Source organism: Oncorhynchus nerka, linkage group LG10 (assembly GCF_034236695.1).
Source record: "Oncorhynchus nerka isolate Pitt River linkage group LG10, Oner_Uvic_2.0, whole genome shotgun sequence".
NCBI classification, from domain to species: Eukaryota; Metazoa; Chordata; class Actinopteri; order Salmoniformes; family Salmonidae; genus Oncorhynchus; species Oncorhynchus nerka.
In genome coordinates, this window is record NC_088405.1 from 83,509,175 (window position 1) to 83,531,391 (window position 22,217).

Below are 22,217 nucleotides of genomic sequence, written 5' to 3' on the forward strand. Positions count from 1 at the left end.
GTGCTTTTGACTGTCAAAAATGTGTTTAATCATTTCTAGTGTTCAGTCTATTTAGGGCTGTATTTTGTGATTTGAGATAATAGGCATAGATAAATGATTGGAGAGAGATTATGATATGAAAAGGTAGAATTTTGATGGGGTGTATTGCAAAGATCTCTGAGATCATGATGTGAATAAGTACGAGGCCATATGAAATTGATAACTGTTTGCGGACTTGTCACATTCTCACTTAGCGTTAACAGTTCAGGCACGAAATGCAACCGGACACAGCTAAGACCTTCTCCCGAAAAGCGTAGCCTTCTCGGAACATTGAAACTGAAAGGCCATTCTGATTGAATGAAGGATGTGTCAATCGAATACTGCCTGTTAGCCTATGTGCAGGAAATAAAGTTGACAAAAGGATAAATCACAAATTATTTCTGAGATACGTTTGATAAATAGTGATTGATAGAACAAGCTAAGTTTTTTTTGTTTGTTAACTTCCCCCCAAGGCTGTGCGTGGACACATCTTAACGAAAGGAAATACATTGTGAAAGTACGCGGTCTATTGCTGTGACAAAGTTTACAAGGTGCAGTTTGACAGCTGGCTACTTTTTCAACAATTCATGCCTGGGTCTGAAAAGGTAGGGATACAGATAGCAGCCTAATTGTTTGCTGAAACATTACATTTGGGTGTTTTGGAAAATGTTGCAATATTTACATTGACATAACATTAACATAACATTACATTTTGGTGTTTTGAAAAACGTTCTAATATTTACATTGTCATATCGTGGGGACTAGTGCAGCTTTTCTCCGCTGGTTTTGTATGAAATAATTGCCACGTAATATCTCATTTAGTTGACATTCTTTGTCCTATTTTACTTTTAATGCATTGCTGTGATATAGCCTACAGCGATACGGAGTAGTCGTATTGTACGTTCGGATATGAATTCATAAGGACATTGGCAAATGCGTGTAGTTACGGTATGACAATGCGTGACATGGGGCACTACACAGTTTTGTTATAGCATTGACACGTTCTTGTGGAATTGTCAAATTAGAAAATGTCACCTATTAACATTTTGAATGGGTCCTACAGTTTCAGATTAGGATGTTAGGCTATGTAACTTCTTCAGAGAGTACAATTCCTGAAATAAGACCAACACTCATTTGCCAAACCAAGTTGGCCTTGGACATTTATAACAGTTTGATTTCTACACAATACATAGCCCGATTATGATACTTTTCCGCTAAAATGTTCTTTTGACCAATCACATCAAAATATTTTTCAGAGCTGATCCAATTTTAAAAGCTGTGTGTGTGCGTGCATGAAGGAGATTGTGTGAAAGGTCATACGAGGTACGTTCATTTTATAGTAATCAGATTGCAGCCAAATGTTACATTCCTCAGTTTGAACCACATCCTGTGATCACAGGACTGGATGTTGTTGCACCGCAGACTAATATGAACTTGAAACATTATATTCAAGCTCTTTTCAACATCATATATTACATATATTAATGCTGAATCTGTAAGTAGCCTGGAATCTGTATTGAACACAATTCAAACAACGTCCATATAAGCAGGTCTCCATTAGCCTGGAGGTTAAGAGCATTGGGCCAGTAACCCAAAGGTCACTGGTTCGATTCCCAGAGGCAGTTCTGCCCTTGAGCAAGTCAGTTCACCCAACAACAACTGCTCCCTGGGTACCGATGTCGTTTCAGAGGAGTTGGGATAAATGTGGAAGACACATTTCAGTTGAATGCATTGTTGGTCAACTGACTTTCTTCCTTAGAGGGGAAACACATTGAAAATAAATAACTGGTCACCTACCACACTTCCCTCTGCTTTCTTTGTCTATTGAGACAGACCTGTTTTTCACTAATTGGTCTTCATGTCTTAAAGTAATACACCTGTCAGTGTATTTCTTAAAGTAATGATGAAAAAAATATCAGAATTGGGCTGACTGTGTAAACGCAGCTGTATACATGTCTGATGGTAGAATGGCAGGTCTCCATTCAGTTGTGAAGAGAAGTTCTTTGACATTTACAGTACCAATCAAAAGTTTGGACACACCTACTCATTCCAGGGTTTCTTTTGTGTACTGTTTTCTACATTGTAGAATAATAGTGAAGACATCAAAACTATGAAATCATGTAGTATCCAAAAAAGTGTTAAACAAATCAAAATATATTTTATATTGACATTCTTCAAAGTAGCCACCCTTTGCCTTGACAGCTTTGCACATGCTTGGCATTCTCTCAACCAGCTTCACTTGGAATGATTTTCTAACGGTCTTGAAGGAGTTCCCACATATGCTGAGCACTTGTTGGATGCTTTTCCTTCACTCTGCAGTCCAACTCATCCCAAACCATCTCAATTGGGTTGAGGTTGGGTGATTGCGGAGGCCAGGTCATCTGATGCAGAACTATATCACTCTCCTTTTTGGTCAAATAGCCCTTACACAGCCTGGTGGTGTGTTGGGTCATTGTCCTGTTGAAAAGCTAATTATAGTCCCACTAAGTGCAAACCCGATGGGATGGCGTATCGCTGCAGAATGCTGTGGTAGCCATGCTGGTTAAGTGTGCCTTGAATTCTAAATGAATAACTGACAGTGTCACCAGCAAAGCACCATCACACCACCTCCTCCATGCTTTATGGTGGGAACCACACATGGGGAAATCATCCGTTCACCTACTCTGCATCTCACAAAGACATGGCAGTTGGAACCAAAAATCTCAAATTTGGATTTCCATTCCATAATGTCCAGTGCTCGTGTTTCTTGGCCCAAGCAAGTCTCTTCATCTTATTGGTGTCCTTTAGTAGTGGTTTCTTTTCAGCAATTCGACCATGAAGGCCTGATTCACGCAGTCTCCTCTGAACAGTTGATGTTGAGATGTGTCTGTTACTTCAATTATGTGGAGCATTTATGTTGGCTGTCATTTCTGCAGCAGAGGTAACTCTGGGTCTTTAATTTGCTGTGAGGGTCCTCATGAGAGTCCGTTTCATCGTAGCGCTTGATGGTTTTTACGACTGCACTTGAAGAAACTTTCAAAGTGCATGAAGTGGTCTTGAAATGTTCCGGATGGACTGACCTTCATGTCTTAAAGTAATGATGGACTGTCGTTTCTCTTTGCTATTTGAGCTGTTCTTGACCATAATATTTTTACCAAAAAGGGCTGTCTTCTGTAAAGCACCCCTACCTTGTCACAACACAACTGATTGGCTCAAACGCATTAAGAAGGAAAGAAATTCCACAAATGAACATTTAACAAGGAACACCTGTTACTTGAAATGCATTCAAGGTGACTACCTCATGAATCTGGTTGAGAGAATGCCAAGAGTGTGCAAAGCTATCATTACATTTACATTTACATTTAAGTCATTTAGCAGACGCTCTTATCCAGAGCGACTTACAAATTGGTGCATTCACCTTATGACATCCAGTGGAACAGTAGTGCATCTAAATCTTTTAAGGGGGGGTGAGAGGGATTACTTTATCCACAATCGAGAGCATCCTGGCGGGCTGTATCACCGCCTGGTACGGCAACTGCTCCGCCCTCAACCGTAAGGCTCTCCAGAGGGTAGTGAGGTCTGCACAACGCATCACCGGGGGCAAACTACCTGCCCTCCAGGACACCTACACCACCCGATGTTACAGGAAGGCCATAAAGATCATCAAGGACATCAACCACCCGAACCACTGCCTGTTCACCCCGCTATCATCCAGAAGGCGAGGTCAGTACAGGTGCATCAAAGCTGGGACCGAGAGACTGAAAAACAGCTTCTATCTCAAGGCCATCAGACTGTTAAACAGCAATCACTAACATTGAGTGGCTGCTGCCAACACACTGTCATTGACACTGACCCAACTCCAGCCACTTTAATAATGGGAATTGATGGGAAATGATGTAAATATATCACTAGCCACTTTAATCAATGCTACCTTATATAATGTTACTTACCCTACATTATTCATCTCATATGCATATGTATATACTGTACTCTAGATCATCGACTGCATTCTTATGTCACTAGCCACTTTAACTATGCCACTTTGTTTACTTTGTCTACATACTCATCTCATATATATATACTGTACTCGATACCATCTACTGTATGCTGCTCTGTACCATCACTCATTCATATATCCTTATGTACATATTCCTTATCCCCTTACACTGTGTATAAGACAGTAGTTTTGGAATTGTTAGTTAGATTACTTGTTGGTTATCACTGCATTGTCGGAACTAGAAGCACAAGCATTTCGCTACACTCGCATTAACATCTGCTAACCATGTGTATGTGACAAATAAAATTTGATTTGATTTGATCCTATCCTAGGTATTCCTTAAAGAGGTGGGGTTTCAGGTGTCTCCGGAAGGTGGTGATTGACTCCGCTGTCCTGGCGTCGTGAGGGAGTTTGTTCCACCATTGGGGGGCCAGAGCAGCGAACAGTTTTGACTGGGCTGAGCGGGAACTGTACTTCCTCAGTGGTAGGGAGGCGAGCAGGCCAGAGGTGGATGAACGCAGTGCCCTTGTTTGGGTGTAGGGCCTGATCAGAGCCTGGAGGTACTGAGGTGCCGTTCCCCTCACAGCTCCGTAGGCAAGCACCATGGTCTTGTAGCGGATGCGAGCTTCAACTGGAAGCCAGTGGAGAGAGCGGAGGAGCGGGGTGACGTGAGAGAACTTGGGAAGGTTGAACACCAGACGGCTGCGGCGTTCTGGATGAGTTGTAGGGTTTAATGGCACAGGCAGGGAGCCCAGCCAACAGCGAGTTGCAGTAATCCAGACGGGAGATGACGAGTGCCTGGATTAGGACCTGCGCCGCTTCCTGTGTGAGGCAGGGTCGTACTCTGCGGATGTTGTAGAGCATGAACCTACAGGAACGGGCCACCGCCTTGATGTTAGTTGAGAACGACAGGGTGTTGTCCAGGATCACGCCAAGGTTCTTAGCGCTCTGGGAGGAGGACACAATGGAGTTGTCAACCGTGATGGCGAGATCATGGAACGGGCAGTCCTTCCCGGGAGGAAGAGCAGCTCCGTCTTGCCGAGGTTCAGCTTGAGGTGGTGATCCGTCATCCACACTGATATGTCTGCCAGACATGCAGAGATGCGATTCGCCACCTGGTCATCAGAAGGGGGAAAGGAGAAGATTAATTGTGTGTCGTCTGCATAGCAATGATAGGAGAGACCATGTGAGGTTATGACAGAGCCAAGTGACTTGGTGTATAGCGAGAATAGGAGAGGGCCTAGAACAGAGCCCTGGGGGACACCAGTGGTGAGAGCACGTGGTGTGGAGACGGATTCTCGCCACGCCACCTGGTAGGAGCGACCTGTCAGGTAGGACGCAATCCAAGCGTGGGCCGCGCCGGAGATGCCCAACTCGGAGAGGGTGGAGAGGAGGATCTGATGGTTCACAGTATCGAAGGCAGCCGATAGGTCTAGAAGGATGAGAGCAGAGGAGAGAGAGTTAGCTTTAGCAGTGCGGAGCGCCTCCGTGATACAGAGAAGAGCAGTCTCAGTTGAATGACTAGTCTTGAAACCTGACTGATTTGGATCAAGAAGGTCATTCTGAGAGAGATAGCGGGAGAGCTGGCCAAGGACGGCACGTTCATCGTGGCATAGGGTTGCTACTTTGAAGAATTTCAAATATTAAATATATTTGGTTTATTTAACACTTTTTTTTGGTTACTAAACGTCCTCTCACTGTCAACTGTGTTAATTTTCAGCAAACTTAACATGTGTAAATATTGCCTACCATTTGTAAGCTGTTAGGGTCTTAACAACCGTTCCACAGGTGCATGTTCATTAATTGTTTTATGGTTCATTGAACAAGCATGGGAAACAAATCATACAAATCTAATTAACTTCACAGATCTTCATTGTAAAGGGTTTAAACACTATCTTTGAAAGACAGGGTCCTGAAAAAGGGCCGTATCTTTTATTTGCTGAGTTTGTTATTTCAAACTTTCGACTGGTACAGTATCTAATCTGCCATGTACCAAAGGCTTTATACAGAGTGAATTTTTAACAGTGCTTTACGAGTTAAACACAACTGGCATGATCAGAATGAAAAGTGGATACAGAAAATATGGGAAAGAAAATCATCTCTGTATTATCTGACTTCTATGGAAATCTGAAAGCTGGGAATTTTGGAGCTGGAGTTTATCATCCACATATAGAATTGGCTGTTTGTCTGTCATCATCTGATGTGAATGGCATCCCCAATCTGTTTTGGCCTTAATCTGCAGAGAAACAGTAGGATGATGGATGGTGGCTCACTCAACTCAAAGTTGCATTTCAAATGGCACCCTATTCCCTACATAGTTCGTTACTTTTGACCAGGGAGGGAGAGAGAGAGTATAGCGATGCCATTTGGGTTGCAAACAGAAATTTGCTTCCCATTAGGGCAATCAACAGTTATTTTCTCTGAATTAGCTCCCTGCTGGGAAGGAGACCAATCAGAATATCACATCCCTGCTCCCTCTGTGTGTTTCTCTCTCTGTCTGTCCTGTCTGTCCTGTCTGTCCTGTCTGTCCTGTCTGTCCTGTCTGTCCTGTCTGTCCTGTCTGTCCTGTCTGTCCTGTCTGTCTGTCCTGTCTGTCCTGTCTGTCCTGTCTGTCTGTCCTGTCTGTCCTGTCTGTCCTGTCTGTCCTGTCTGTCCTGTCTGTCCTGTCTGTCCTGTCTGTCTGTCTGTCTGTCTGTCCTGTCTGTCCTGTCTGTCCTGTCTGTCCTGTCTGTCCTGTCTGTCTGTCTGTCTCCTGTCTGTCTGTCTGTCTGTCCTGTCTGTCCTGTCTGTCCTGTCTGTCCTGTCTGTCCTGTCTGTCCTGTCTGTCCTGTCTGTCCTGTCTGTCCTGTCCGTCTGTCCGTCTGTCCGTCTGTCCGTCTGTCTGTCCTGTCCTGTCCTGTCCTGTCCTGTCCTGTCCTGTCCGTGTCCGTGTCCGTATTGGCATGGGAAACATGTGTTAACATTGCCAAAGCAAGTGAGGTAGATAATATATAAAGTGAAATAAACAATAAAAATGAACAGTAAACATTACACATACAGAAGTTTCAAAACAAAAAAGATATTACAAATGTCATATTATGTATATATACAGTGTTGTAGCAATGTACAAATGGTTAAAGTACACTAAGGAAAATAAATAAGCCTCTCTCTTTCTGTCTCTCGCTCGCTGTGTGTGTGTCTCTCGCTCTCTCTCTCTTTCTCTCGCTGTGTGTCTCTCTCTCGCTGTGTGTCTCGCTCTCTCTTGCTCTCGCTGTGTGTCTCTCTCGCTGTGTGTGTCGCTCTCGCTGTGTGTGTCTCGCTCTCGCTGTGTCTCTCTCGCTCTCTCTCTCTTGCTGTGTGTGTCTCTCTCTCTCTCGCTGTGTGTCTGTCTCTCTCTCTCTCTCTCTCTCACTGTGTCTCTCTCTCACTGTGTCTCTCTCGCTCTCTCTCTCTCTCTCGCTGTGTGTCTCTCTCTCTCTCTCTCTCGCTGTGTGTGTGTCTCTGTGTCATTGTGTAATTGTGACTGGTGCTGTGAATATCTACATGCATGTGGCTACACCGTACTTAGCATACGGTATCCTTTAATTTTCCTCTGACTTTTAGGCCATGGCTGTGATACCAGGGACTAGAGCAAGGGGGCGCTGAAAAGCACTCATCTTAATGGGCTACTGACACCAAGTGGCGGCTGGATCAGAAATTCTCGAGACCTCGGCCCATAGAGCAAGTCATCAGGACGAGTAATGACACAAGAAGATGCCATAGTGCTTTTGCATCCAAACCGTCTACTTGGAAGAATTTGTGTAACATTAAACCTCCACTTGTCAGCTCAAAATGACATACCTCATGGAACACATTACTTAGATAGAGCCACATGCCAGATGTCGCTGATCACTAGTGAAGGCAGAGATTCTGCTCTTTCTAGTCTCATTGGAGAGGACAGACAGCAGGACTGGATTGGCGAGGCCATTGCTCATCAGGACCACTGAGGAACTGCCCTGATCTCTGTCACACAATAACAAGGTAGAGTTACAACCTCGACCAAGTCCTGATTCTGTATACTCCCTATCACTCTGGACAAAACAGTTCAAAGGTCTCTCCACCTACACTACTGCTCTCCCTGCAGCATCCTGCAAGACATCCATTCCCTCTCCCTCTCTATCAGCCTCCCTGGATAGAGGGTGCCCCTCGGCTGCTTTTATGAGCCAGTTGTTGGTGGGACAGAAGATCATGTCTGAGAACCTTCGGCTCCCCTCCTTCCAGGTGCAGGCCCCCGGCGACTGGGAGACCCAGGATGGCGACCCAGGATTGGGAGCCTCCGCCTCGGGAGACAAAGTTGAGGTACCCACCGGGGATGGTGACCCTTCCGCCCTCTCCGGTTCCGCCACTCCGTCCCTCCGCCGCAAGCGCTTCAAGATGCGACGCATGAAGAACGTGCAGAGCGAGAGCAGTGTGACCCCGGCTGTGTCTGTGGCGGCTGCCACGAGGTCAGAGGTCATGAGTAAGGGCCATGGGTCACGCTCCTTCTCAGGGGCCATGGAGTACCTTCAGCTGCCGTCCATCGAGATAACGCCAATCAGTGACGAGGACGCGGCAGCCACCTGGTCCAACTGCTCCACACCCAGCGCTTCGCCGCGACGCAAGCGCTTCCTGCTACGCCGTTGGCTGAACGTGCGAGAGAGGAAGGAGCACAGCAGTGAGAGCAGGTCTGTATAGAAGCTCCATCTGAAGTTACCTCTAGGATTAGCTTCCCCTCCCCAATCCTAACCTTAACCATTAGTGGGAAAAATGCTAAATTGACCTAAGATCAGGAACTAGGGGAAACTTCAACCTACTGCCAGGCAATCACATAACAAATGAGGGTAGTCCCCAAGTGTTATTAATGTATACAGAAAGAGTGGGTTACCCATTAAGTGTTGTATATAAAGTCGGGCAATCTTACTATTTTTAAGGCATTCTCAAGCATCAAAGTTTAGTCAGAAGTTGGAACCATGTAGAAGTGGAAGCATAGAACAAAACAGTCTCTGTATGACCAGAAAACGTATAATTACACACTAAGTGAAAGGTATGATTAGAGTTGGAGTTGCCTTTGTCCATATAATTTTCTATCACTTTATGAATACAAGCCCTGGTCTGTAGAGTTGCTGGGATGTAGTTTGTTTTTGTCTTTGTGTATGAGATTGGTCCTGAAAAAATCTGTTCTGTAAAAAATGTCACACCCACCTACTTTTATCAAAGAGAAATATAGTTTGTTGATTTAAACGACCTTTATCACTTTTCACTCGAACAAGCCCTTAATAGGGATTAGTGACACGAAAGGTCAGAGTGCAACTAGTGTTTCAAGTCCTCAGTGGGCCCCTATTTGTTCATTGAAACTCCATCCCAGGTTTCTGTGATCTAGTAGACTTCGTTTGCACATGCAGCCTAATTCTCATATTTTTTTGCCACTAATTGGTCTTTTGACCAATCACATTAGATCTTTTCACATTAGCTCTTTTTCAGAGCAGATCTGATTGGTCGAAAGACCAATTCGTGAAAGAAATCAGAATTAGGGTGCCTGTCTAAACGTAGCCATAGACACCAGCTGGTGACGTCCCAGTCTGTTCTATAAACAGGTTATTTTTACCCCCAAGCTTACCTTCACTCCGAATAGGCTCCTTGGAATGTTACATAAGCCACAGTGCTGAGTATGAATTGTCCTATACATTATAAATAAAACCAGCCCCATGCTATTTATCATCAAACAACAGGAAATGCAGGAATGTACTTAAGAATATGGATACAAATGTTTAATACATACAAATGCCCTTACTGACAGAGTTTGGTCTTCAGTGAATGTAGATGTTATGCACTGCGCTGCCATAATACATAGTTTAAGAAATAAATCATTTGAATATGACTTAATAATTAATAAATACATTTTATATTTATTCAAATGTGGGTGTATGTTCACTATTGGAAGTTGATGTTTTGGCCTTATACATATTTGATGAGCATAATGTTTATTTCTAGAAGTTGCCTGGTGTTTGTTACTAGCTTCGTCTAGGTTGGAAGAAGTGAGAGAATGCATATTTGAGTCTTATGAGGAGTATTGACTACTATAGTATTGTCCCTGGCTGTTCAGTACTTTCAAATATGTACGATTTGTACCACTTGTAACATTGGTTTTACTGTGATGATAGTTGGAAGACTGGTGAACATTAATCTCGGCACAGGTTGGCATTTTTTGGGATGACTCATGTAGTGGAGGCAGCTCTACAGGGTAGTCACTCAGATAATCAAATCAGATTTTAAACCTAACCTTAACCACACTGCTAGCCTTATTATGCTTAACCATGACCTTAATTTAAGACCAAAGAGATAATTTTACAATACATATAGCCAATTCTGACTTTGCCGCTGGCCCATCTAGTGGAAATCGCTCAGCTCTGCTGTCACTCTCCGGCCTCTATGTCATCAGGCTGCTGATTATCCCGCACACCTGTCACCATCGTCTTGTGCACCTGCGCCTCATGACTCTCACCTGGACTCCATCACCTCCTTGATTATCTTCCCTATATCTGTCCCTCCCCTTGGTTATTTCCTTGGTTATTGACTCTGTTTTCATGTCGGTGTGTTGTTTATTGTTTCATTTATTTATTAAAACACTCACTCCCAGAACTTGCTTCCCGACTCTCAGCGCACTTGTTACTTCTGCCTCCAGGACAAGATTAATCCCAATAAATGTCAACCTGCAATCTCGACACCCTGAACCAAATTGGCGCCGAATTTTGGCGTGTTCACAAGAGATGAGGTGAAGCCCATCTCTGACTTTATACTACAGCCATCCCAGGAGACAAAGTGCGAAGCTACAATTCAAGCTCATTACTGTAAAATAGATAGTTCTGGAGCTGACAAGCGTGCTAGTCCCCTAACATGTACAGCCTTACAGAGGAGAGCCAAAGGTACTGTCTACGTCCCAAATGACACCCTATTACCTATGTTGTGCTCCACTTTTGGGGCCCATAGGGTTCTGGTCAAAAGTAGTGCAGTATACAGGGAATAGGGTGCCATTTGAGACATAACCCATGTAAAAGTGCCAGGGGACAGTACTGGAAGGAGTTACGTGGCTATATTAAATATTCTCAACCAACACTGCTTTGTGAAGACCTGGGTCAAAAGTAGTGCATTATATAGGGAATAGGGTGCCATTTGAAACGCAACTCTGATTTGCTAAATATAAAACAGTACTGCTGCTTACATATCCCAGCCAGCCTTTAGTTTCCGGTGCTCTGACACACAGCCTGGATGGCAGACTGTTTCTGCACCCACGCCTTGTTGTTGTCATGGCAAGTCTTGCCAAGTTGGCTATTGCAGAAACAGACTGGCTCCCAGGCTGCTCTGACGGTATATTAGTTGCTGTGGGAGGTGGCACTTTTTCTTTGTCTCACTCTTTCTTGTGGTACATGTGAGGCAGATTGTAGTCGTGCCACTCTTGGTTATGTGAAGAGGCCTATTCAACAAATGGAGGCTTGTCTTTTGTTTTTGTCTTTGGATACCCCTTCACGGAAAACATCTCACTGTATTTGCATAAATGTTGCTGCCTTATAACTGGCAACAATGCAATGAAGACTTTCAATAGGACAAATTATAGCTTCCAGTGACAAGACGACCAGAGACACAGTATATGTCTCTACAGGCCAGTTTCCCGGACACAGATTAATCCTAGTTATAGACTAGAAACAAGACATAGCTATTTACGACTATGATTAGTCAAATCACATTAAGGAACGACTCCTGGCCTTACCATAACATATTTACCCTCATTGTTGACAAAGTCAAATCAAATGTTATTTGTGACATGCGCCGAATACAACACCTTACTGTGAAATGCTTACTTACAAGCTCTTAACCAACAATACAGTTTTAAGAAAATATAGTTAAGAAAAGATTTACTAATAAACTAAAGTAAAAAAATAAAAATATAAAAAGTAATACAATAAAATAACAAATAGTCTGTGCTGCTCTCTAGTGGGGGCTTCTATCCTTTTTTCTGTCTGTTTACTGTCTGGTTTACTGTCAGTTTTTTTTACTTTGGTTTTATGAGTTTGACATTTGACATTGTGTGTTGTCTAAGTAATCAGATTGTCCTATATGCTTTGGGATTTGGGGGAATTTGCTTAAATACCTTTTGTGGGACTTTTAAATTAATAATATACACTACCGTTAAGTTTGGGGTCACTTAGAAATGTCCTTGTTTTTTAAAGAAAAGTACATTTTGTTTTCCGTTAAAATAACATTAAATTGATCATAAATACAGTGTAGACATTGTTAATGTTAAACTGTTGTTCTGATTAAAGAAGCAATAAAACTGTCCTTCTTTAGAATGGTTGAGTATCTGGAGAATCAGCATTTGTGGGTTTGATTACAGGCTCAAAATACGCCTATGTAGATATTCCATACAAAATCAGCCATTTGTCTACACTGTATTTCTGATCAATTTGATGTTATTTTAAATGCTCAAATTAATATGCATTTCTTTCAAAAACAAGGACAATTCTAAGTGACCCCAAACTTTTTTTTAACGGTAGTGTATACCCATTGATTCTTGAAATGTGTAACTTCTAGATGGTCAGTCCTTGCATGCATAGCTCTGTCGAAGCATTTGAGAGGGGTTACATTTCTCCAGCTCTATCCCTCAGCGTTTTACCGAAACAGTGGAAAGGTGCCTGCTTTGTAATTGTTTGAACTGCAGATGACCCCTAGGTGTCACGCGCACATACTCACACACATATACACATTGAACACACACACACAGACAAACACACAGAGATCTCTGGTTGCATGTGGTAAACTACACCTAACACTGTCTCTCTGTGGTGTGTTTCCCCAGCAGGGAGAGCAGCCTACAACACACGTTACATCTAACACTGTCTCTCTGTGGTGTGTTTCCCCAGCAGGGAGAGCAGCCTACAACACACGTTACATCTAACACTGTCTCTCTGTGGTGTGTTTCCTCAGCAGGGAGAGCAGCCTACAACACACATTACACCTAACACTGTCTTTCTGTGGTGTGTTTCCCCAGCAGGGAGAGCAGCCTACAAAGCAGCCATGAGGAGGACTCTGCTCACTTCTTGACCCCTCATAGCCGGGAGGAGAGGTGTGTAAGCGTGTTCGTATTTGTGTGCCTGGGGGTGTGTGTGTGACTTGCGTGCATATGCATGTTCAAAAAAAGACAATGAGAGAGCAAATAAAAATGGTATGTATTGCTCATAAAGACTTTTGGAAGACATTGTGTTTTTAATGTATCGCTTATCAGCCAACTTAACCCAACTTGCTAGCATGCAAAGAGATGCCGGGGCAGCAGGGTAGCCTAGTGGTTAGAGTGTTGGACTAGTAACCGGAAGGTTGCAAGTTCAAGCCCCCGAGCTGACAAGGTACAAATCTGTCTTTCTGCCCCTGAACAGGCAGTTAACCCACAGGCCGTCATTGAAAATAAGAATTTGTTCTTAACTGACTTGCCTAGTTAAATAAAGGTAAAATTATGGTCTGTGAAGTACCTGCATTGTTCTGATAATTCCACTAGAGGGCAGTGCTGCTACACAGGAGGACTGCTACACAGTAGTGCAGGTTTAGAGTCAATTAGAGAGAGGGGACAATGTGCATGACCAAGTGTGAGAGAAAGGGAGAAGGAAAGACCGGAGGGAGAAGGGAAGTCCCCCTGACTGTTTTAAAGAGGGGTGTTCAATTCACAAGTGTTAAATTGGAGGTGTTTCTCTGAAGCAATTGAACCATGAAGGCCTGATTCACACAGTCGATGCTGAGATGTGTCTGTTACTTGAACTCTGTGAAGCATTTATTTGGGCTACAATTTCTGAGGCTGGTTCCTGTGTTCCAATTTGTTTCAAAGCCAAACATTGCTTTGAAACAAATTGGAACACAGGAACCAGCCTCAGAAATTGTAGCCCAAATAAATGCTTCACAGAGTTCAAGTAACAGACACATCTCAGCATCGACTGTGTGAATCAGGCCTTCATGGTTCAATTGCTTCAGAGAAACCACTACTAGAAGACACTTGCTTGGGCCTAGAAACACAAGCAATGGACATTAGATAGTGGAAATCTGTCCTTTGGTCTGATGAGTCCAAATTTGAGATGTGTCTTTGTGATATGCACATTAGTTGAACGGATGATCTCTGCATGTGTGGTTCCCACCGTGAAGCACGGAGGAGGAGGTGTGATGGTGCTTTGCTGGTGATACTGTTAGTGATTTATTTAGAATTCAAGGCACACTTAACCAGCATGACTATCACAGCATTCTGCAGCGATACGCCATCCCATCTGGTTTGCGTTTAGTGGGACTATGATTTGTTTTTCAACAGGACAATGAACCAACACACCTTCAGGCTGTGTAAGGGCTATTTGACCAATAAGGAGAGTGATGGAGTGCTGGATCAGGTGACCTGGCCTCCACAATCACCCAACCTCAACCCAATGAGATGGTTTGGCATGGTTGAGAGAATGCCAAGAGTGTATAAAGCTGTCATCAATGAAAAGGATGGCTACTTTAAAGAATCTAAAATATATTTTGATTTGTTAACACTTTTTGGTTACTACGTGATTCCATATGAAGATGTGTTTTGCTTCTGACAACTCTGTCACATTTGTGACCAAGAAGAAAACTTGCGTAGACTGTGTAGAGCCCTTAATAAAGGGACTCGTGTTCATTAGGACACACCATAGCCAAACATTTCAAAACACGTTTTACTCTTGGCACCAGCTGTGGCAAGAACACACTATTAATTTGTGTCAAAGCAGGACATATAATGGTGTAACATCTCCTCTGCAAGCTTTCAGGTGTTGCAAGCTTGCCTTGAACTGGTATACCCTCTCCCATGAAGGCGTAGCACACGCCCCCTCAGTCTCCTGATTCGGGGTGCCTCCGAGCTCGAGGGGCCTTTGCTCACCTCACACATTTTTTACAACCTGTACAAATGTACATCACAATAAATTAAGCTATTTAGAATTAGAAATAGATTTAGCACTTTTGGGACTATTCCATTGAACTCGGCTCTAAAAAAAACTTCAAAGGTTCTAACCCACCCACTTGAAATGCACATCCACTCCTCAGGTCATTTTGGCCATTGCCAACATCACAGTGTGCCAGTGTACAGTAACAGAGCCACTTGGGTCAATACACTTGGGTGAAATTTGGAATCATGGAAATAGAATGTTTATTATAATTCTATAGTTAGAATATAAATAATAGTGGGTACTTTGAATACAGTGTTGTTTGACATGACAACGAATGAAAATGCCATGGACGAGTTATTGTGACAGGGTAGGAACCAAATTGACGTTCAGTGTTTCCTAGGGGACACTATAATCTGTAGCTACATTAAATCTGTATTCATATACATTTACATTTAAGTCATTTAGCAGACGCTCTTATCCAGAGCGACTTATATAGCCAACATATTCATGCTTCGCCTGTTCCTCTTTGATTTAGAAGATACTGTTGCACAAACAACATGCTGATTTAAGCCTCCTCCAGTACTGGTATCAGGCTGTAGTAGCTAGCTACATTTTCTCTGACTCAGTACTTTTATTAGCGAGTTAGCTAGCCAGCTAACTAGCGATGAACATTAGTGGCTAACACGATTTGCTAAGAAAATACGAACTAGCTGTTTGCAGATGTAAGAAGCACAAACTAATATTGTAATTCTAGAACGCTTGTGGATTTAAATTAAGATTAAAGTGGAAACAACATCGTTGTCATCAACATTGTCTAGTGGTCAAGCAACAACAAATGCGCTCTTTGAGTGACGGAATGGGACTAGGTCGTCTGTGTGGAAAGCGGAGAGGGATGACTCAAGTAGCGGAGTAAACTATAAAAATGGACGTTACACATGGCGTATCACAGTTAACATGTGACTCATAATTATGTTCTGGCTGTGCACCTGTCTTACGTTGTAAAACAGTGGCTAGCTGCTAGAGTGTTTGGACTATATATCTCCGATATATTCAGATACTGCCCAAGACATGAATTTGATTTGAATACCTACTGGTTGGCGGACATTTGAATACGTATTTAACCCAGGTCTGGGTTAACCTTAACCATGAGTGAGGAAAATGTAAAGCTGACACAAGATCAGCATCTAGGTAGAGCTTTATCCGACACCTTCAAATTAAGCTTTATTTATACAGCACATTGAAGACATGGAATGCAACGCAATGTGCTTTACAAGAAGAAAATAATAAATCAATAAATTAAAGCTGAAATATTTACTACACAACAAACACAAGACTATCACACTGCAGGGAAGAGCAGTCTAGGTGTCTACCTTCCTTGCCTTCTCCTTGCATGTTGCCTATTAACGACACATTGGAGTATTAAATTAGACACTAGACAATCTCACCGGGATGCTCATTTACCTCACACTGGGTTGTACAGTATATCACTAAAACACCTCGGCCCTGAACCAACCAACCACACACACACACACACAACCCCTGCATTAACACCTGCAGAGACAGCCATGTGGGGGGCATTGAGCACTTTACACATGTTCCCTCATAGTTAACTCCAATGCTCCCCTCCCCTAGCTCCACCTCCCTGGTGGACAGTACATGCAGAGAATATATCCACCCAGCACAGCGGACTGTAGCCAGATATCCAGGGTATCATAGTACAGTACGATACACCAGCAGAGCTGAACAGAGCAGGTAAGGAGAGGAACAAGACTGAGAAGCCTGGAAAGTGGGTCACCTTGAAGAGGGGGGGGCGAGAGAGATATGAGAGTGAGTGAAAGGGATAGAAATAGTAGGGGACTGAGAAAATAATGTAAGACTGAGTGTGTAAAAGCGATTGGGCTGATTTTCACCATAGTCCAGAGTGGCCAGCTTGGTCAGATGTCCTGCAGCCTGGGGGTCAGGCAGGGCTGTCACCTGTGGGTGACCTCAATGAGGAGGAGACTGGCCCTCTGCAGGGTCAAGTGAGTAGCACTGACCTCTCTCACTCTCTCTGTTGTTGGACTCTCTGTTTCTCAACTCCCCACAGGACATGCCCATTGTATTTCCAGCCCAGCACTAATCTACCGGATTCAACTAATCGAGCACTTGATGGTCAGTGGATGAGTTGAAACCAGTAGGTTAGTGCTGGGCTGGATCAAAAATGTGTGTTGTGAGGGGACCCAAGCTTGGAGTTGAGGAACATTGATTTGGAGCACATGGTGGCTTTGTTCAGAGAAAGCTGTTCAAATTATGCTTAATGTATGTCCACATTCCTTTGTGCCATGTACTACTATATTATATTGTTTTTGATGAGGTCAATATAAGTTTTTGAGTGGCTATTGCACCTTGGAAAACAGTTGGCACAAAGATGTGTGGTGCCTGGTATCGTTTATTTTATTGATGCATGGTTTTACTATGTACTGTACACCAAGGTTTAGGTGTGGACTGCAAAGCTGTTTGAATCTGAATGAACAGGTTCATAGTAGCTCATGGTTGTTGTTATTGACTCGTATTGTTGTACACTGAACCAAAATATAAACGCAACTTGCAACAATTTTTAAAATGTTACTGAGTTATAGTTCCTATAAGAAAATAGGTCAATTGAATTAATCTATGGATTTCACATGACTGGGAATACAGATATGCATCTGTTGGTCACAGATCCCTTAAAAAAGGGTAGGGGTTTGGATCAGAAAACCAGTTAGTATTTGGTGTAACCACCATTTGCCTTATGCAGCGCGACACGTCTCCTTTGCATAGAGTTGATCTTGTCGTTGATTGTGCCCTGGAATGTTGTCCCACTCGTCTTCAATGGCTGTTCGAAGTTGCTGAATATTGGTGGTACCTGGAACACGCTGTCAATCCAGAGCATCCCAAACATGCTCTATGGTAGACATGTCTGGTGAGTATGTGGGCCATGTATGAACTGGGACATTTGCAGCTTCCAGGAAATGTGTACAGATGACGAGCATGCAGATGAGCTTCCCTGATTTGGTTTCTAACAGTTTGTGCAGAAATTATTTGATTGTGCAAACCCACAGTTTCACCAGCTGTCCGGGTGGCTGGTGTCAGATGATCCCGCAGGTGTAGAAGCTGGATCTGGAGGTCCTGGGCTGGCGTGGTTACAGGTTAGACGTACTGCCAAATTCAGTAAAAAAAAAATTATGGTAGAGAAATTAACATTCAATTATCTGGCAACAGCTCTTGTGGATATTCCCGCAGTCAGCATGCCAATCACACATGCCCTCAAAACTTGAGACACCTGTAGCATTGTGCTGTGTGACAAAACTTCACATTTTAGAGAAGCTTTTATTTTCAACAGCACAAGGTGCACCTGTGTAATGATCATGCTGTTTAATCAGCTTCTTGATAATGCCACACCTGTCAGGTGGATGGATTATCTTGGAAAGGCGAAATGCTCACTAACATGGATGAAAACAAATTTGTGCACAACATTTGAGAGAAATAAGCTTTATTTGCGTACATTATGGAACATTTCTGGGATCTTTAATTTCAGCTGATGAAACATGGGTCCAACACTTTACATGTTGCGTTTATATTTTTGTTCAGTGTATACAGACCCCTTGACTTTTTCTACATTTTGTTACGTTACAGCCTTATTCTAAAATAGATTAAATCATGTTTTCCCCCTCACCAATCTACACACAATACCACATAATGACAAAGCAAACAAAGGTTTTTAAACATTTTTTAAACCCTTCACTGAGTACTTTGTTGAAGCACCTTTGGCAGCGATTACAGCTTCAGGCTTTTTGGCAATGACGCTACAAGCTTGGTACACCTGCATTTGGGGAGTTTCTCCCGTTTTCTGCAGATCCTCTCAAGATCTGTCAGGTTGGATGGGGACAGGTATTTTCAGGTCTCTCCAGAGATGTTTGATCGGGTTCAAGTCCGGGCTCTGGCTGGCCCACTCCATGACATTCAGAGACTTGTCCCGAAGTTACTTCAACGTTGTCTTAGCTGCGTGCTAAGGGTCATTGTCCTGTTGAAAGGAGAACCTTCGCCCCAGTCTGGGGTCATGAGTGCTTTGGAGCAGATTTTCATCGAGGATCTTTTCAATAAAATAAAACGTTATTTGTCACATGCGCCGAACACAACAGGTGTAAACCTAACTGTGAAATGCTTACTTACAAGCCCTTAACCAACAATGCAGTTAAGAAAATACCCCACCACACCCAAAAAGTAAGAGATAAGAATAATAAGTAATACCGGGATGTAGTAAAAAACAATAGCGGGGCTATATACAGGAGGTACAGGTACAGAGTCAATGTGTCAATGTGCCGGTGTCGAGGTAATGATGTACATGTAGGTAGAGTTATTAAAGTGGCTATGCATAGATAATAACAGAGTAGCAGCAGCGTAAGGGGGGGGGGGGTAATGCAAATAGTCTGGGTAGCCATTTGGTCAGCTGTTCAGGAGTCTTATGATTTGGGGGTAGAAGCTGTTAAGGTCTTGGACCGAGACTTGGCTCTCCGGTACCGCTTGCCATGCGGTAGCAGAGAGAACAGTCTATGACTAGGGTGGCTGGAGTCTTTGACAATTTTCAGGGCCTTCCTCTGACACCGCATGGTATAGAGGTCCTGGATGGCAGGAAGCTTGGCCACTGTGATGAACTGGGCCGTACACACTACCCTCTGTAGTGGCTTGCGATCGGAGGCCGATCAGTTGCCATACCAGGCAGTGATGCAACCCGTCAGGATGCTCTCGTTGGTGCAGCTGTAAAACCTTTTGAGGATCTGATGACCAATGCCAAATCTTTTCATTCTCCTGGCGGGGAGTTGGTTTTGTCGTGCCCTCTTCACGACTGTCTTGGTGTGCTTGGAAACATGTTTGTTTTTTGGTGATGTGGACACCAAGGAACTTGAAGCTCTCAACCTACTCCACTACAGCCCCGTCAATGAGAATGGGGGTGTGCTCGGTCCTCTTTTTCCTGTAGTCCACAATCATCTCCTTTGTTTTGATCACGTTGAGGGAGAGGTTGTCATTGCACCACATGTCAGGTCTCTGACCTCCCTATAGGCTGTCTCATCGTTGTCAGTGATCAGGCCTACCAGTGAGCAAACTTAATGATGGTGTTGGTCGTGACTGGCCGTGCAGTCATGAGTAGACAGGGAGTACAGGAGGGGACTGAGCATAAACCCCTGAGGGTCCCCCATGTTGAGAATCAGCGTGGTGGATGTGTTGTTACCTACCCTTACCACCTGGGGGCAGCCCGTCAGGAAGTCCAGGATCCAGATGCAGAGGGAGGTGTTTAGTCCCAGGGTCCTTAGTTTCGTGATGAGCTTTGAGGGCACTAGGGTGTTGAACGCTAAACTGTAGTCAATGAATAGCATTCTCACAGGTGTTCCTTTTATCCAGGTGGGAAAGGGTAGTGTGGAGTGCGGTATGCATATTGGAGTGGGTCTAGGGTTTCTGGGATAATGGTGTTGATGTGAGGCAGGAACAGCCTTTCAAAGCATTTCATGGCTACAGATGTGAGTGCTACGGGTCGGTAGTCATTTAGGCAGGTGACCTTTGTGTTCTTGGGCACAGGGACTATGGTGGTCTGCTTGAAACATTTTCAACGAGGTTGTTGGCCAGCGCATGCTTGGAGTACACGTCCTGGTAATCCGTCTGGCTCAGCGGCCTTGTGAATGTTGACCTGTTTAAAGGTCTTACTCACAACGGCTGCGGAGAGCATGATCACACAGTCGTCCAGAACAGCTGATGCTCTCATGCATTTTTCAGTGTTACTTGCCTCAAAGCGAGCATAGAAGTTATTTAGCTCGTCTGGTAGGCGTGTGTCACTGGGCAGCTCTCAGCTGTGCTTCCCTTTGTAGTCTGTAATAGTTTGCAAGCGCTGCCACATCCAACTAGTGTCGGAGTCGGTGTAGTACGATTCGTTCTTATTCCTGTATTGATGCTTTACCTGTTTGATGGTTCTGTCAGAGGGAATAGTGGGATTTCTTAACTTTCGGGTTAGCGGGAGCTCTTGAAAGTGGCAACTCTACGCTTTAGCTCAGTGTAAATGTTGCCTGTAATCCATGACTTCTGGTTGGGGTATGTACAGTTGAAGTTGGAAGTTTACATACACTTAGGTTGGAGTCATTAAAACTAATTCTTCAACCACTACACTAATTTCTTGTTAACAAACTATAGTTTTTGCAAGTCGGTTAAGACATCTACTTTGTGCATGATACAAGTAATTTTTAGAACAATTGTTTACATACAGATTATTTCACTTATAAATCACTATCACAATTCCAGTGGGTCAGAAGTTTACATACACTAAGTTGACTGTGCCTTTAAACAACTTGGAAAATTCCAGAAATTGATGTCATGGCTTTAGAAGCTTCTAATAGGCTAATTGACGTCATTTGAGTCAATTGGAGGTTTATCTGTGGATGTATTTCAAGGCCTACATTCAAACGCAGTGCTTCTTTGCTTGACTTCATGGGAAAATCAAAAGAAATCAGCCAAGAAGTCTGGTTCATCCTTGGGAGCAATTTCCAAACACCTGAAGGTACCATGTTCATCTGTACAAACAATAGTACGCAACTATAAACACCATGGGACCACGCAGCCGTCATACCGCTCAGGAAAGAAATGCGTTCTGTCTCCTAGAGATTAACGTACTTTGGTGCGAAAAGTGCACATCAATCCCAGAACAACAGCAAAGGACCTTGTGTAAAAGGAAGGAACTGGTGCACTTCACAAAATAGATGGCATCATGAGGTAGGAAAATTCTGTGGATATATTGAAGCAACATCTCAAGACAACAGTCAGGAAGTTAAAGCTTGGTCGCAAATGGGTCTTCCAAATGGACAATGACCCCGAGCATACTTCCAAAGTTGTGGCAAAATGGCTTAAGGACAACAAAGTCAAGGTATAAAAGCTGAAATAAATATTTCTCTCTACTATTATTATGACGTTACACATTCTTAAAATAAAGTGGTGATCCCAACTGACCTAAGACAGACTTTTTACTAGGATTAAATGTCAGGAATTGTGAAAAACTGAGTTTAAATGTATTTGGCTATGGTGTATGTAAACTTACGACTTCAACTGTACGTACAGTGACTGTGGGGACGACGGTCTTGAAGCAGTTATTGATAAAGCCAGGAGCTGATGGAGGGCGAGGGATCGCTTTGTACGCGTCTCTGTGTGTGGAGTAAAGGTGGTCTAGATGTTTTTTTCCCTCTGGTTGCACATTTGACATGCTGATAGAAATTAGGTAACACTGATTTAAGTTTCCA

The 22,217-nt window shown here is 43.4% G+C and overlaps 1 protein-coding gene across 4 annotated transcripts in view; it reads left to right on the forward strand.

Annotated features, from left to right (window-relative positions):
* Positions 1-359: 359 nt before the first annotated feature.
* The window catches only part of gramd1ba (GRAM domain containing 1Ba), a 105,657-nt gene continuing 83,799 nt past the window's right edge, over positions 360-22,217 (forward strand). For 2 of the 4 annotated variants that reach the window (XM_065023842.1, XM_065023844.1), the window contains exons 1-2: positions 5,080-8,676; positions 13,035-13,109. In XM_065023842.1, coding sequence (XP_064879914.1) covers positions 8,171-8,676; positions 13,035-13,109 — 581 coding nt within the window. In that variant the 5' untranslated portion in view covers positions 5,080-8,170. Of the gene's footprint in view, positions 624-5,079; positions 8,677-13,034; positions 13,110-22,217 lie in introns of those variants that run through there. The other 2 variants (XM_029671580.2, XM_065023843.1) reach the window with 2 other exon arrangements.